The following is a 16454-nucleotide window of genomic DNA, read 5'->3' as shown; positions in this document are numbered from 1 at the left end:
GCTTTACTCTGTTAGGCCAGAAAGCAGACTGACCCAGTTTGGTGCATTACAGAGGTATTTGCTGTCAGATATATGGAACAGCAGTCAGAGAGAGCCTGTTGCCTTTCCTGCAGCTTTCTTCACTCTCCCAGGGCATCTGCTCCCAGTCGAGCCCCGTGCACATGGCTTCTGGGCTGAGATCCCATAGCTGGAGGCCCAGGCGGAGGACTGCTTTGGTTCTTAGGGTGCCCAGAGACATCTCTGGTGTGAAAAAAGGCAGTGGGAGCTTCCTCAGCACCTTTCTGATGGGTTCAGTGCTTCTAATGCTGGGGATTGAAGAAAAGGGCTGCATTCCCAGGGAATGAGACAAACCAGTGCTCGCATGGAATGGAAGCTGTGCAGTTGGCAGTCTATGTGGGGGAATGTAGCACCAGTCACATTGCCTGATGTGGATTACTGTGGCAACAACTACTTACAACAATTTAATGTTGCTTAAACATGGCAGAGGACCACAGGTGGGAATTACAGTGCCATTATTTTTCCTCAGACCAGATGCATACTGAACATAAACTCATTTTCCCCATCACCCAGCCACACCTCACTTATCTCACCCAGTTAACAGCTCAAGGAAGTGTGGAGAAGATGCTGGTGCCAAGCAAGGTGCAACTGAAGTGTGCAGAACTTGGGTTTGAGAAGTCAGAGACCTGGGCTTCACTTAGGAAATCAGAGGATGGAATTGGGGAGAGGACGTTATTACCGACAGTGCTGGGGGTCGCAGGTCGCCGGAGGAGTCATTCCCATGCCCAGGCTCTGTCATGATGCTCCTGGCAGTGCAATGAGGGGGGAGACTTTCTGGGCCCGGTTTCTTGCCGGAGAGGCTGAGTAGCGCTGGGTACCTTCGAGCAGCGTGTGTTTACACTGACCTCTAGTGGGAACAGATCCCTCCCTCCTCGGTATTTCCCTGCAATTTTAGCCATTTTAAGTGACACATCTTAAGGGAGACTGGAGAGAGCTCAGAATTACAGATTCAGTTCTAAAATCCTTAAGAGTAAATCATAACATCAAGATTGGCCTCGTATTATATTTATTTTTTTATTTCTTCTACCACTACTTGCCAGTATGCTGTATATATTTTATATAGGTGCATGTGCATATGTATGTATATGTATATGTATGTGTATGCATGTGTATGTGTATATATCTAAATCTAGATACCTATAGATCTATATCTATTTAAAGCCTCTGAAAAGAATGAAAGTCTCAAACCCTCATGTCCAGGCAGAAAAGCTCTCTGTTAGGAAGACAGCCTGAAACAAAGCCCAAGCCTTGCTGAATGACAGAAGGCAAATAACAGGGCAGAGTGGCCAAGTTCATCTTTCAGACTTCCTGGTCAAACTGCCCAAAGGGTTAACAGAAGCACGCCAAGACAGAAGAGGGGTGTCAAGCGGATGGTGCCTGAGCTGGGTATTAGCGGGTGCAGTTGTAAGGTCAGAGCAGAGAGTGGCTGGACCTGGATGCCTGGGTGGCATAGCTGATTTTAATGGGGAATGCCTGGTCTCCTGAGCTGAGCAGCAGCAGACCACTGCAACACAGCCCTGGGAGAGCACTAGCCAAGCACAAGCATGAGCTCAAAGTTCAAGGCTCACCTTAGGGATACTGCAAGATTGCTAGCTCCAGCTAAGCTCACATCATCAGCCGAGGAAGGACACCTCCAGGGGCTGCTGGGCAGCCAGAGGTGTCAGTGGCTTGCAGCACACTGTGAGTCCCAAGTGACGGCTCTCGAGTTGCCTCCGTGAAGAGCCGGTCCGGAGCTTATTAGCTCAGGCTCTGTGCTTTGGCTGAGCCACTCCTGAACCTGTACTACCCTGGGAGCAGGCTCCACACCTATACCCCAACCAAAACAGGACAAGATACTCAAGGGGTGACTGCCACTTTCTGCAAAGCAAGCAGCAATTAGTTCACAGTGAAGTTAAGCCTTTGTGCATCACCACACAGGTTTGTGCTGATTTGTCCAAATGGGGTTTCTCCCAATATTTGATTTTATCCATGCAGAAGTGTATAAGGAACCATTCCATGATGGGGCCGCATCTTCAGTAACATCTAGCATGTTACTAGAGAAAATGGCAGAGAATTTTTTGTAAGGTATTTGATGGGTAACCAAGTAGCAGCTGGGTACAGAAAGCTGAATGAGAAGAAATTCTGGGTGGAGGTCAGAACTTCAGATGCACATACAGCTGGGGTGCAACCATCACCAGGGTGTGAGAGGGAGTGACAGGAGTGGCCTATGTCGCTGCCCTGCATTGGACACAGCTGATAAGATGTGGGAGAAGCTCCTTTCTCTTAGTAATTGTAGTCTCACAGCCAAGGCAGTGCCAGGGACACAGCTGGAATACTGAAGCAGATTCTCAGCGTGGGAGGAAAGCTTGTGACTGGAAGCTACTGATGCCAACAGAAACTTCCCCTGCCTGCCTCCTGCTACCCTCGCACCCCAAAACCTTTCTTCCTGCCTGGCCAGAGCCACTTTTCATGGGTAGCTCGCCTGCAGCAAGGCTGAGGTTAAAGGCCTGTGTGGGGAGAGTGACACAAATCCGAGGTGGCAGCTGCAGCATGGGAGGGGGAAGTCACTGGCGCTTTGCATTCGATTTGTGTGAAGTGGATCCCCTTCCCGACACCAAGCTCTTCCCAGGTGAGCTCCCTTGCAGGGGATCCTTCCCCTCCTGCTGGGCTGAGCTGAAAAGATGGGCACCCTGTAGAGGCAGAAAGGCATGTAAAGCAATAGGAGTGATAAGTCAAACTGAAGTGTCACCTGCATTCAGAGCTATTTAGGTATATTCTGAGGAAACCCCACTGCTTGCAACACTTTAAAGTAACTAGATGAAGTCTATGCAGATCCATGAAGAACACAACTGAATACTTTTGATGTTTGAAGGGGCACTGAAAGGCAGCCTCATCAATCATTCACAGGCAGGGACTATTGTTTGAGCTTCTGTTTTCAGCTTTGATCTCTGTGTTCTGGCTGTTCTTGTGTGAGCCCCAGCAGTCCACTGTGGGCTATTTGCCACACAGAAAGGCAGTGGGAAGTGGCTGGACCAACCGACCCGTTCAGCCAACTGTAGAAACTGCCTGGCTTCTCCCTTTGCCTGTAGAGGCAGGACAGACAAGAAGCGTCTCCCTGGTTGAAACGGGTTAAACCATGCACGTGGGAAAAGCAGGCGCCCCCTCGCACCTATCTCTGCTGCCTGCCAAGTGGCATCCACCGTGTCGTTGCCCACAGAGCCTGCGGCTTCAATCAGCACCCGCTCACGTAACACCATCCCCTCCAGCTCCCCGCCGGCTTGACGAAGCTCCTCTCCCAACGCCTAGCAGGCCCGTCTGCTGTTTAAAGAACCCCGGCAAACCGGTCAGGGGAGGAGGCAGGTCTGGAGCACACCGGCGGCTCAGTGCAGCATCCTCCCTCGCGCACCTGGGCGGGTTCTCTCCCTCCCGGTGCTCCAAAGTGGGAGAGGTGAGAGGCAGCCCCCGTCTGGGGGGGCCAGGCCAGGCCGGGGCGGGGCGGCAGAGGGGAAATCCCGGGCAGGCGGGGCCGGGCGCGGCTGAGTCAGGAGAAGGAGGAGCCGTGGGGCTCAGCCTCAGCGCCGCCCGCCGCTCGCTGCCTTTCCGGCCATGAGCCCCCCGGCCGTATCGGGGCCGGGGCCGCGGCGGGCGGGCGGCGGGCGCTGAGCGATGTCGCGATCGGCGGGCCGCGGGCGCTGAGCGATGTCGCGATCGGCGGGCGGCGAGTGCCGCAAGGAGGCTGCGGGCTGGGAGGGCGAGGACGGGCAGTGCGACTCGGGCATCGAGTCGCTGCGCTCGCTGCCGGGCGGGAGGGAGACCCCCGCCGCCGCCGAGACCCCGCCCGCGGAGATCCCTCCCGGGGACACCTTTGCAGAGGCCGCCGCTGCTGAGGAGCGGCTCGACTCCAGCTACGGCTCCGGAGCCCTTCCCGAGCCCCTGCCCGCGCTGCCGGCCGCCTGCCGCGCCGAGGAGCCGCCGCCCGAGGGGCTCAGCCGGCAGCAGCTGGAAGCTCTCACCTACCTTTCGGAGGATGGAGACACGTGAGTTACCGCGGACCCTGCCCCCGGCCATCCATCCATCCTTCCTTCATCCATCCATCCCTGCCGGGGCGGCTTGCCAGCCCGGACCCCCCAGCCCTGGGCTTGGCTCCTCTCAGCCAACCAGCAGGGAGCCCGTGCCTAGAGATAAGCCGGGTTTATCTGCAGTGGTCCCCAGCCCTCTCCCGAGGAGCACCCGTTCTGCCGGGCTGTGAGGGACTTCATAAGCCCCTGTCCTAGTGCTGAGCATGGATGCTGGGCCCACTTTGGGAAGTAAAGTTTTACTTGCTATGGGGCTGCTAGCAACTGGAGGGGCAAATCAAGTCCCCACTCTGTCTCTTCCCCAGACGATGCAGTGTTTCCTCCCCAAGGAAGAAGGCTTGGTTGTATGAGATAGCACATAAGCAAGAGATTGGCTATGCAGGGCAAGACCTTGAGATGGTTGTGTTAGGGCCAGAGATGCTGCTCAACCGAGCAACCCGAGAACTATTTGTTCTCAGGTGGAAATCGCCTTGCCTTACCAACCCGCCCGCACAGTGCAGCTTTCAGCACAGTTGTGACGCATGTCCTGCTACAGGGCTGCCCTCCTGAGCCTCTGTGACGGAGATGAGCACGAGGGGGGGCTTCCCGCATCTGTGATGCCCTCTCGAGGGCAGAGGCACCACACCAGAGTTACTTGGTTTGGCTTCTGGTAACTGTGTTCAGCTAATCACAGCTCTTCCCTGTCATGCGTTCCCTCACCAGAAGGTTTTCAGAATGAGTGCATGGGTTCACATACAGAGCATGAGCAAAGTGTGCTCACAGCTAAGAAGGGCAAAAGCTTTGCTCCAGACCCAGGTTGGACTTTAATACCAAGTAGTGGCGCAAGAGGAATTGAAACTGAGAGGCACTGGCACAAGCAAGCAAATGTCCTCAGTAGAGGGAGCAGCAAGGAAGCTCTGTCCTTGCCTGGCAGAGCACATTGGTTCTGAGGCTGAAGGTGAGCTGGGAGCCAGCTGGAGTGTTTACTTCCCGGTTAGGAAGGAGCATCTGCTAATTAGTTCATTAATGCTCGCTGGGGGATCTGCTCCCAGGATTGGCTGGAAGTCTCGCAGCAAGCAAGGTTGTCCTAAACCAGCCTCCCACACTCCCCAGTCAGGCGCCTGGATGGTGCTTCCTAGTCCTGGCCTGTTTGCAGGCTGGCTCTGGGGCTCCTCTGAGTGGAGGAGCTTGACTACCTTTCCCAACTGTAATACTAGAGCCAAGGTGCCCACAGGGAGACCCAGGAGTCATTTAAACTGTGGAAGACCAGCTCCCCGGGCTCATCTGTCACACAGTGTCCAGGGCTCCCTGCTTGTTGTTCTTTGGTGAACCTGATATATCTGGCTGCTTGGAGATGCTTTGGGTGCTTGGGGCTGTTCTGTAAGGTGGCTGAGCCCTTTGCTTGTCAGATATGCTTGGAGAGACCTAACACAAGCATCTCAACTAGGAAAACATTAATCAGTGGTGCCTTGGTTACTGTAGGCAGGAGAGGCTCTTGGAGAACTCTCCAAATGGTTGCAGTTGCTCTTCTGTTTTCTCTCACTCACAGTTCAGAACAGGAAATCAGTAAAGAGTGAGGGAAGGAGTGAAAAGTCAGCTGGTGATGCAGCTCATAGAGCTCTAGGCAGGCCGTGTCTGTGTCAGAGCTGGCTTTCTTGGGATCTGCTCCGAGCACTGTGAAAAAAACCCTATTCTTGTGGTTAGAGTGGCTGTGGATTTCTGTCTCTGCTATTCCGGTCTCTCTTCCTGACCCTGTGGCAGAGGTAGGCGGCTTTTATATTTAGAAATGCTGAACATCCACCACTGGGTTGATGCAAAGGGGACTGAGAACACCCAGCAACTCATTGAGCTGCCTCCGGTTCTATATGCAAAACCAAGTTGGGGCTGCTAGTAATGCTGAAGTCTGTGGAGCAGTTGCTCATCCGGTGACAGAAAGTCCCCAGAGAAAAGGGATCAAATGGCTTCAGGCTGCATCCCTTACATCCACCCAGACAAACCCATCAGCTTCTTTTCATCTCTTGCCAGTGGTGCATTTCCTTGTGTGCCTTGCTTTAATATCTGCCACAAAACAGCTCCAGGCTGAGAAAATATCATTGTATTTCAGGAGACTTGGGCAACAACGCTTTCCTGTAACTGTAATTCTGAAAACACAAAAAGTTCAGGGGTTTTGGCCAAGTAGTTCCTGTTTCCCCAGATGCCCCTGCTGATACCGAGCAGAGAGGAGTCTGCACAAAGGGAGCTGGCAGAATTCTTGGCTCTCCATCTGACAAAAATCTTTGCTGTCCATAGCTGCCCCAGGCTTGCCCACCCGTGCTGCTTTGCGGTGTGCCTGTGAGCGGGCTGTGTTTGTCAGCCCAGTGCTTGTTGGGGAAGTATGGGAGGCGGAGGAGCATGTGCTCAGGTGGTTGGAGCATCAGCGGGATCCTCCTTGGAAACCTTCCTGCCTGCCTCTGTGGGAGAGGAGTGTTAACCCAGGCAGGGTGAAGTAATGGGGCTAAAACGGGCTCTTCCTGTGCTCAAAATTAGAAGGGGTCCTGTTTCTGCAGGAAGGAAATTGGCTAACAAGGGAGATGATGGGGGTGATGGCCAGTGAAACGTGTGGATGCCATCTTCCAACAATCATCTGCCCAAGTGTCAGCTCACCTCCTGCCTGCCCAGTGCTGCTGGCAGTCCCTCTGCCTCGGGGAAGTCAGAGCTGCAGTAGTTGGGCACCAGCACCCCAAGAGAGAGCAGTAGAGCTGGCGTGGCAGGAGAGATCAGGGATGAGGAATGGGGTGAGAGGCAGAAGATGGTAGGCGCACTTACGGAGGTGATACGTATCCTGCTTATTCTGTGACTGGGTAGAGAACAAGGCCTGTGAGCTCAGGCACAAGCAGTTTCCTCCAAGCATCCATCTTTTCCTTGAGAAGCAAGTGGCCTCCTCCAAGCAGCCATCTCTTCCGTGTAAACCAGCTCCTTTTCTGCTGAATGGAGTCCCAGTGGGACTGCTCCATGTGGAAATGAAGGGAGAGGCTTTCCAGCATGCAGTCGTGGCTAGTTCTGACCAGGCTGCAGGCAGCTATACTGCTGTGCCCCAGCCTCTGAACAAGATCAGCCTTTGCTAGGCTTCACTGAGGAAACTCTCTTTCCCAGCCTTGCCAGGCAGATGCATGAGTCCAGTGTCCTGGGAAAGGGGTGAGTATGGGACCAGCTCCTCTGAAATGAGATAGATCACCTATTGCATTCCAGCACATGGGAAAACAACCTTTCACTTGGGCTTATGGCAGTTCTGCCAGCTCTGGAGAGGCAGTTGATTCACCAGTGTGGGAAATTAGGCAGAGCTTTCCACTCTCTAGGACTACATATTCTGTCTTAAACTTCAAAACATGTTTTCCTTTCTGCCCAGTTTGGTCCTTGGGCCATGTGCTAGTTTATGCCATCGGTACCTGATGCATGGTGATGGCCCCCTTGGCAGCTGGTAGCGTATGTAGTCTTGCTCTGAGCTATCTGACTGTGCCATGCTGCAGAAGGCTGAAGGCTATGCCTCTGCAGGAGGGTGGCTATCTTCTGCATGGGGATCCATATGCAAAGGGCCAAGGTTCCTCTGTGGGGATGAAGGTCGGGGGACCCCAGCTCAGTCATGAGAGAGAGACCTTGGCCTCTTTCAGATGGAAAATGGGACCGAGCGGTTTTGGTTGGGTACATGTTTTGGGGAGGGAGGGGAGCAGAGGAAGCCTGACTTCCTCCTTCCACCAGAGACAAGTGCTGGCCTGTCTGCTGTTAAGAAATCACGTGCCAGTGACTCGTGGGCTGAGATGCCTTAACAAGGGCTTAGGGGACAGTTAATCGAGTAAAATTGGGGCCCCCTGGGAGCTGATGTTCTGAGCTCTCCTCCACCATGATGGTAGGGAAGTGGTCTTCCCCACTGAGCCCTTCCCTGCATGGGTAGGCACCTTGTGGGGCCAGGAGCTGCTTCTCAGCATTCACCAGCGTGCGCCAGTCATAATCCTCCCACCTCATGTAGCTCTGTGCTAGAGGTCTTCCTTGTGCAGAGGAACAGAGGTTGACCCATCCAGGCTGCCCGCTCGATGCTTGCCCTGCTGAACACTGGTGTTGCTGAGCCCCTGGATCCCAGTGTGTGTGACAGTGAAGGAAAACCCCTGTGAAAGAAGCAGAGAGCTGGAGAGACACAGTTTCAGGAACGAGTAAGAAAAGATGGATGCAGAGAACAAACCTGGTTGCTGTTTGGGCTGAGAGTCCCTTGAGCTGTTGCTGGCTGCCCAGCAGTCAGATGGCTGTGGTTAGTGGGAAGCAGGGATGCTCTTGTTTTTTCCAGAGGGCCTTTGGAAATCTCCTTTGCCCAGTTGCCAGGGAAATTCAAGTCTGTCACGCATTGCTCCCTAGCACACTGCTGTTGTAGGGCAGAAAAGAGAATGAGTCCTAATGTGGGGCGGGCCAGAGGGACAGGGGAACCTCCTGTGTCCAGCTCCCTCTTCCTGAACTCTCAGCTCTTCCTCTGTACATGCTCCGGAGTTTGGGGAGCAGGAGAGGGTACAGGCTCCTTCAGGATGCCCCAGAAGCTGCTGGCTGCTGCAGGGATCACAAATACAGCCTTGGTGTAAGGTGGGTAAGTTCTGGCACAGCCTTCTGAGAGCATGCAGGCACAGAGGTTTTTTCCCCCATTTTGGGTGACTTCAGCGTGGCCTGGAGGAAGTTTCTTCACACTTTCCACCTGCCTCGGTTTGCCTTGGAGCTGGGGAGAGGCACAGGGAACTTCAACACAGAGGAAGGGAAGGAATGACTGGAAATTTCCATGTCCTGGGATGCAGAAGCCTGCTGCCTGGCTGTAACAGATCAGTTGAGGGGGGAAGGGCTTCAGGTCCTTGCGCTCCGCAGGCAGGCTTAGCTGCTGCTGGGAAAGGGTTGAGCTCAGCTAAATTAACACAGAGTTTGATTTTTGTTGGCTTGTGGGTTTTTTTAATACAATGTGGATAAAAGGAGTCAGATGTGACTGTGCAGGAAGAGAGGCCATGGGGTCTGAGCTGTGGAAGTGGTTACTGGGCACCTCTCAATGAGCTCCATGTGATACCCTGTGCATCTGGGAGGTGGGAAGCCCCTTTGATGGGGCAGATGCAGGGCTGAGGAGGCCCTGAGGTATCCTAGACCCACTGCTGGTCTCATTAGAAGAAAATCCTGAGGCAGTGAGGATACTTGAGAGGCTGTAGATGATTCCTGGGCTGTGTTGTACAGGCCCTGGCAAAGTCCAGGCACTGTCCTCTTCCAAGAGGCTGTTCTGACTTCAAGATCTCTGTGTGTACAGAAACTGTAGGAGAATGTATTTGCCTCCTGATGAGCGAGAATGGGAATTTGCTCCATTTAAAAGGTCCATTGGCTGTGGCATTTTGGGATGTTTGCTGCTTTTATTGCAGTTGCTCATCTTGCTTCTCAGCCATGACCCTCTGGGGTGTGCTGGCCTGCTTTCTGGCTGGGCCCATCCCTGCAGTGATGGTAGTGTGGGACAGACCCCTGTATTGCAGGGAGCAGTCCTCATGCATCTGATGTTTAGTGCTTGTGCAATCCCGGACACACCATCTGCTCAGAAACTGAGAAGAATGCTCATATGTGTGGGTGCAGAGGCTAGAGCATATGAGGCCAGGGGTGCCGTACGTGGGTGAACAGGGGCACCTTCATCTCCCCACCTCACTGGAAAACAAGACGCCCGCAGCCCTCTTGCAGTGCCTCCCCTACCAGGCAGCCTCCAGCACCCCTCATCGCCAGCAGCCACACCAGACCCTCCGCAGAGCACCACAGGAAAGCTGGAGTCTGTCTCCCCTGCTCCATCAGTTCCCAGCTCTCTCTTTGGTCCCAATAGCAGCAGCCTTCCTCCCCCCTCCCCCAGGGAAAGGGAAAGGAAAACCTGCACCAGAGGAGACCCAGGGCTGGAGCAGAGGATATGGGGATGAGCCTACAGCTGGCTGGGATTCGCTGCTCCCTTGGAGCTGCCGGAGGGCAGCTGGAACAGCTTTTTGGAGCAGGGCAGCATTGCATCGGTATGCAGGGAGGAAGGGAGCCAGGCTGGGCTGGCAGAGGGCTGCAGGGCAGGATGGGGCTGTGCTGGCTGAGCCTGCTGGCAGAGGTTCATCCTGATGGCTGAGGAAGCGGTTAGCAGTGCAGGTTACAGGGCTGCAACAGGAGAGCAGGGTAAGTGTGGAATTCCCCTGCTGTTTTCCTCCTCCCTTGCTCTCCGTAATGTTGCTGCTGGGGCCATTTCCTCTCCCGAACAAGTTTTTCATGTGTTTTGTTTGCATGATTTCCCACTGCTCCACTCAGCCAAAATGAGGAGCTGGGAGTGAACTATTCCTGCTGCAGACAGGGATCTTATCTAGAAAAGGAGAAAAATGTAGAAAGAGAAAATACTAGAAAAAAAGGTAATTCTACTGAATGCTGGAGCCCTTGTCCTAGGTGATTCTGGGGTTAGTGAAGGGAGAGACTTCTGAGGGCAAGCTGTCTTGTTCTGCACATGGCTGGGATCTGCATGATCGGATCTGCATGGTCTGCCCCTTTTCTGGAGGGAGAGGAGAGGATAGCTGGAGATCTGCTGGGACTTCCTCAGTTCTGCCTGTGTGTCCAAGCTGGTGGCACCCTTACCCCATTCTCCTGCCTCCAGTCCTCAGGTGTGGACAGTTTTCCTACCAGGCACTTAAGGTCACTCAGAAGCTTGGGAGATGGACAGCACTATGGAAATGGATGAACTAGGACTGCCTTGGGCACGGCATGCTCAGACCTGGCGACATCCCCTCTGCTCCAGCATCATTATCTCTCTGATGATGGGCAGATCGCCTTGTGCCAGGGATGCCCTGTGCCTTTGCAATTCAGAGCACTAATGAGACTGCTTGTGCCAGGACGGAGCTGGTGAGCAAGTGGCAAAGCTGAGAGCAAGCCCAGCAGTCTGTGCTCTTAGGCTGATCACATTTCCCTTGCCCACAGCTCCTCCATCCACAGCCCTTTCCAAACTCATGTTTGCCCTTTCCAAAAGTCGCCGCCGGGCACCCACCCCACAGCTGCAGGCAGGAGCATGGGGAGCTGGCAAGCAGAGAAGGCAGAGGTGTGCAGGCAGCTGAGAGAGGGTCTGAGATGGAGGGGTGGAGGGTTTATTCTGGCAAAGGCACGTGGCTGGGTGAGGAGCAGTGCCTGGCAGTGAGCAGGCATCTCTCCATCACCGTGCCCTGGCTCTGAGGCTCAGCTGTGAGCACTGTGTGCCTGCGTGCAGCAGCCTGTCAGCAGCTGGACCGCACGCTGCCATGGCAGAGAGATGTGTGCATGTAGCCTTGGCCGGAAGAAAGTGGAGATTGGCATGATGCCTGCACCTCAGGTCTCCCAGGAGCAGGAGGTTTCCTGGGTTAGCTGGAGGCAATCCTGATTCCGGGTTGACATCAACAGCCTGTGGCACAGAGTGCACATGTGCTCTTGGTGCGCTCATTCCAGGTGTCCTCACCATGATTCCAAGTAGTTCACGGCTCTTGCAGCCATTTCAGGAAGTTGAGGGCTGTCAATTAAGAGGGGGGAACGAATGCAGAAATGAAAGCACAGGAGGAGGCTGCACCCGGGCAGAGAATGAAGAAGGAAGGGTGAAAGCAATCCTTTGAAGCAGGCACATCCCAGCTTTGGGGTGAAAGCCTGAGGTCTGGGTGGCTGGGGATGCTCAACCCCATTGCCTCCACAGCACAGATCCCAGACTTGCTCAGCCCTGAGTGTCTGCCGCCTTGTTGAGCGGGAAAGGCACCCAAGCCAGGAAGAGCTGCCTGGGGTTTCCATGTCCCCTGGTTGACTGCCTCACTTCTCCCCATGTGATGGCGTCGTGTGCTGTGGGTAGTGACAGAGGGGCTGGGGGATTCCTGGGCAGGTTGGGGCTGGCTGTGGTGGGGGGGACCCCAGGCTCTGCTCTTTCCCCCAGGAGCCCAGCACTGCTCTGGGAATTGAAAGCAGTGGAGGTTTAAAGTTCAAGTCCAGTTGCCTTGTGAAGTCCCCTGACTGAGCGGTTGTATCTCTTCTGTACCTGAAAAAGACAGATCCTGTGGCCTTCTGCATGTGGTGCCTGGGAATGAGTGTGGAGAAACAGGGGCTGTCCCTTCAAGCGGGCAAAGGACACCTTGGTGCAGGTGCCACCATGGGGACCAGAGACCTGATGCAAAGCCCACAGAGAATCTCCCTGCCTGGATCATACCCAGGCAACAGCCTGGCAACGGGAGGGGTGTTCTTAGAGCTGTTTCTGCAGCTCTGCCCCTTGCTCTTGCCCTGTGCTACCCTGGCCTGGGCCCCTTGGCTGTGCCTCTGCCCCTGCCCATGGAGCTGCTCTGCCCCGGCTCACAGCCCCCTCCCCTGCCCCGGGAGCACTGACAGTGGGGATGCACCCTGTGGTGGTACAGTGGCAAATGTGAGTGGCCTCTCCTTCCATTGGGGAGTTCCCTGCTGCAGCATGACCTGGGGCTTCCCCAGGGACAAAGCCTCTCCTGCTGGCCACAGCTTTTCCCCATGATGGCAGAGTGAAGAGGAACCAGCATTGTTTTATCACCAAAAATGGGGCTTAACTCTTGTGGACTGGCCTCTGGGTTTCTCAGCACACTCATGTCCCCTGGCAGCTGGCGAGAAGGCAGCCCCACTTCTTCACTGCAACACCTTGGGGCCCGGTCTTGCCCTCCTGCCTGTGAGGGATGCTGTCCGTCTCTCACTGCAGGTGCCATTGCAGAGCTGGGCTGTATGGTGAGCAGGGTGTTTTGCTGGGGCTGGCACAGCTCTTGCCCTCTGTCCGTCAGCCCTGTTTGCCTTCACTAAGCAGCATGAGTGGCAGGAGCCTGCTTAGAGCCTGGGTTTCACTTTGGAGCTGACATCTGACAGAGATAAAAGCCACCCAGCGCAGTGGCGACAGTGGCTGGGACTGGTCCCTCCTTCCAAGGAGGCCTGGGAGTGCAGCAGGTCATCGGAGGGGACTGGAAATTCCCTCTTGGCTCTGCTTCTGTTACAGTCTCGCTTCTGAGTGCACAGCGGCTGGCATCAGGCCCGGCTGGAAACAAAGCCTTTCCTTGGGCTGGGGGACTCCAGGCTGCCTGGCCACCCCATGGCTGTGGGGACCATGGTCCTGAGGAGCAGGACTGCGTGCTGGCCACCCAGCTCTGATGGCCCCAGTGTCCCTGTGCACTCTCCGCCTCCATGCTAGCACTGCCGCGGTAGGGCTGGAAGGGAAGGATATGGGGTAGAGAAGAGGAAATCGGTGTGGGCTGGCATGGGGACTGTACCCTGCAGGTGATCTTGGATGGGTGCCGGGCTCCTGCCCAGCGTTGGCTGTGTGCCTGCACGAGGGGAAAGCGGAAGCGCAGCTCGCAGCTGGCAGCAGGTTACTGGAATTCCCCAGGCAGCAGCCAGAGCCCGTATCTCCCTCTGCAGCTGCCAAACCCAGCTGCCAAACCCTTAGGCTCTGGGAAACACATCCTAGGCTTTTCAGACCTGCACCAGTTGGAGGCCTGGCTTTGCCCAGTGCAGTCTAAGCCCTATGCATGCTGTGAGGTGTGAGGGAGGACTCAGCATGAACAAGAGGATCTGTTCCCCATGTGGATCAGAGTGAAGGACTGCCCTGGGGAGCCTCAGGCCACATTCCTGTCTTGACCTGCTGCTGAGCTTCCCCAGGGAGAGGGCAGGATGGAGGAGCTCCAAGCTGGTGACAAGGGAAGGGGACTGGGGAAGGTGGGTAGATCACTCCTCCATGCAGCAGTGGAGGATATCTGCTTCTGAGCACAGCGCTTGGGACTTATTTTTCTTCCCTCCCCCCCACCGCTTCCTGTTCCCTCCATAGGTTGGTTCACCTGGCCATTATCCACTGTGTCCCAGCTGTGGCACTCTGCTGTATCGCTCATCTGCCCAGGGAGGTGCTGGAGATACAAAATGATCTTTTCCAGGTATGAGGATGTGATAGGCAGAAGATGGGAGGAAGGTGGGTCCTCCCTCGATAGATGCCCAGTCTGTCTCCAGGCCCCCAAACCTGCTTCCTCCAGAGCATGGTGAACATCCCATGTGAGCAGCAGGGAGGGGAAGAAGGGTATGAGAGATACCCTGAGAAAGAGGTGTGACAGCTCCCAGAAGCACAGGGTGAAGGGGTCCTTTACAAGGCCTAGGACATTTCAGACTGCCCTGGAGGGTGGAGCAGGCATGGCTTGAACATGGCAGGGTAGATAACCTGGGAGAGTGAGATCTGCCCCCATGGGTGATCCCTGAGCTGAAGCCTGGGAGGGCAGCAAGCTGTTTGCACTGCCCCGGTGTTAGCCACGCTTAGTGCCGGGACAGGGATGGGCTCCTGCTTGGCAGGCTGTCCGTGCCACCAGGCTGGCTCCTGTAGGCTGGTGTGTCTCATCCTGCCTGGTGTCCTGCAGGGCATTCCCCCCTTCCCTGATTTCTGTCCCCACCTCCTCTCTAGACCCCGCTGCACCTCGCCGTGTACCTGGAGCAGCCCTGTGTGATCCAGGCACTGATCCACAAGGGAGTGAACCCCGGGCTGCAGGACCGCAACGGCAACACGCCGCTGCACCTAGCCTGCGAGCAGCAGCACATGCAGTGCGCCCAGCAGCTGCTGCAGGGCACGGCCCCACCGCAGGGCACCCCACAGCCCCATGGGCACCACCACATCCTGCAGCTCCAGAACTGGCAAGGTGAGACCTGCAGGCTGCCCGGTGTGGAACCAGTGGCCGGGTTGGGGCACAGACCATGAGCTGTGTACACAGGGATCTGCGAGTGCAACAGAGTGGGCATGTGGATGGGACTGGTATGCCTCAGGGTGGATTGGGCTGACTGGTTCTCTCTCCTGCCTCCCCACCCAGGCTTGGCCTGTCTGCACATCAGCACCTTGAAGGGGAACATCCCGATGATGTCTTTGCTGCTGGAGAGCGGTGCTAACATTGATGTTCGGGTAAGGCTGGGCATGATGCGATGTTTGGGCAAGGCTGAGCATGGTTCATGGCTCCCTTGAGCACTCCCTCCAGCTTCAGGGCAGGCGCTGCTGTGAGAATGGGAGGCACTGGATTCTGGGGGAGCAGAAAGAAAAGGTCCTTGAGGGGCTGTTTGGGTGCTGTGACAGCAGTCAGGGTGAGGACTGCCTCCTCTGCACCCTGTGAAGGGGGTGCTATGGGACCCCTCCGAGGGGACCCTGTACTCACACCTTTGTGGTCTGTGGGTTGCAGGAGGGCACAAGCGGGAAGACCCCATTGCACTTGGCCGTGGAGTGCCACAACCACAGGGCTGTGCAGTTCCTGCTGCACAATGGGGCGTACGTGGACGCGCAGATGTACAATGGGTGCACCCCGCTCCACCTCGCTGTGGGCCGTAAGGATGCCGCCATCGCTGCCATGCTCTCGCACTGTGGGGCTGACACCCTGCTGAGGAACATGGAGAATGAGACAGCCCAGGACCTCGCTGATGGCAACGATGATGTGAGTCCGTGTGTGGGGAGGCCTGTGGCTCTGCAAGTGTGTTAGGGGGGAAGCTCCTCAGAGGAGTTTCTAGTTGTGCCTGTCCTCCCTTATAGGCTGCAGGCAATGGCTCGGGGGTGCCTGGGGTGGCTGCCTGTTGCCTCAAGCCCTGGGGAATGTCCATAAAGGGTTTCCTGGCACTTCCCCAGTGAGGTGGGAGGCTTTAGGACTTGAGGGGGGGACTTAGGTCTGGGCCCCTACCCCAGCTCTATGGACACACCACCTTAGATCTTTATACATCCACACCTTGGCCTTTGCAGCTCCTCGCCTTGCTGCCCTTCGATGACCTGAAGATCTCAGGGAAGCCTGTGGTGTGCTCTGAATGAGCGGCTGGACTCCTCTGGTCTGTTGGGCTGCCTCCTTGCTCTGCACTGCTGCCTGCTGGGACCTTGCCTGCCTGCAGTTCAGTGGGAGCAGCACCACTGTGGGACACCTATCACCCCCTCTCCTCTTTGGAAAAGTTTTGTTGTCCTCAGGCTGCCTTCCCAGAGGGAAGAAGGCAGCACTATGAGCACTACACAGGGGAGGCATTTCCTCGAGTATTTGTGGCCAGCAGCAGGACTGAACAAGGGTCTCTAGCTTACACAGGGAAGGAGCAGGAGATGACTCCTTTTCACGCTGCATGGTGGACAGAGCATCCTCTAGCATCCCCCCAAACGCCATCAGAGTAAGTGTGGGGTGAGGCGAATGAACACTCTCTAATAAACATTTGTTCTTGCTGTGGGCACCCGAGGTCTCGTGTGATCAAACCCACGCTGCTCCCCCGCAGCATCAGGAGGCTGAGCATCACCCTGGGGGCCAGGCACAGGGCTGCAGGGGCTTCCCCAGCCTGCCTGCTCCCTCTGGGCCTTTGCATAGCAGAAGGTGAGTG

The 16454-nt window shown here is 55.8% G+C and overlaps 1 protein-coding gene across 1 annotated transcript; it reads left to right on the top strand.

Moving 5' to 3' along the window:
- Positions 1-3690: 3690 nt before the first annotated feature.
- NFKBIE (NFKB inhibitor epsilon) lies at positions 3691-16310 on the top strand. Its single transcript, XM_057415348.1, has 6 exons — positions 3691-4073; positions 13918-14020; positions 14536-14767; positions 14936-15024; positions 15296-15544; positions 15844-16310. The coding sequence occupies exons 1-6, from the start codon at positions 3736-3738 to the stop codon at positions 15907-15909; spliced, it is 1077 nt and encodes a 358-aa protein (XP_057271331.1). The 5' UTR covers positions 3691-3735; the 3' UTR covers positions 15910-16310.
- The last annotated feature ends 144 nt before the right edge of the window (positions 16311-16454 follow it).

The sequence above is a fragment of the Pezoporus wallicus genome, unplaced genomic scaffold (genome assembly GCF_028554395.1).
Source record: "Pezoporus wallicus isolate ANWC-B61680 ecotype Strahan unplaced genomic scaffold, APGP_CSIRO_Pwel_v1 contig_5352, whole genome shotgun sequence".
Classification (NCBI taxonomy): Eukaryota; Metazoa; Chordata; class Aves; order Psittaciformes; family Psittacidae; genus Pezoporus; species Pezoporus wallicus.
The sequence above is the reverse complement of the archived record's forward strand: the minus strand, read 5'-3'. Positions and strand labels throughout refer to the sequence as shown.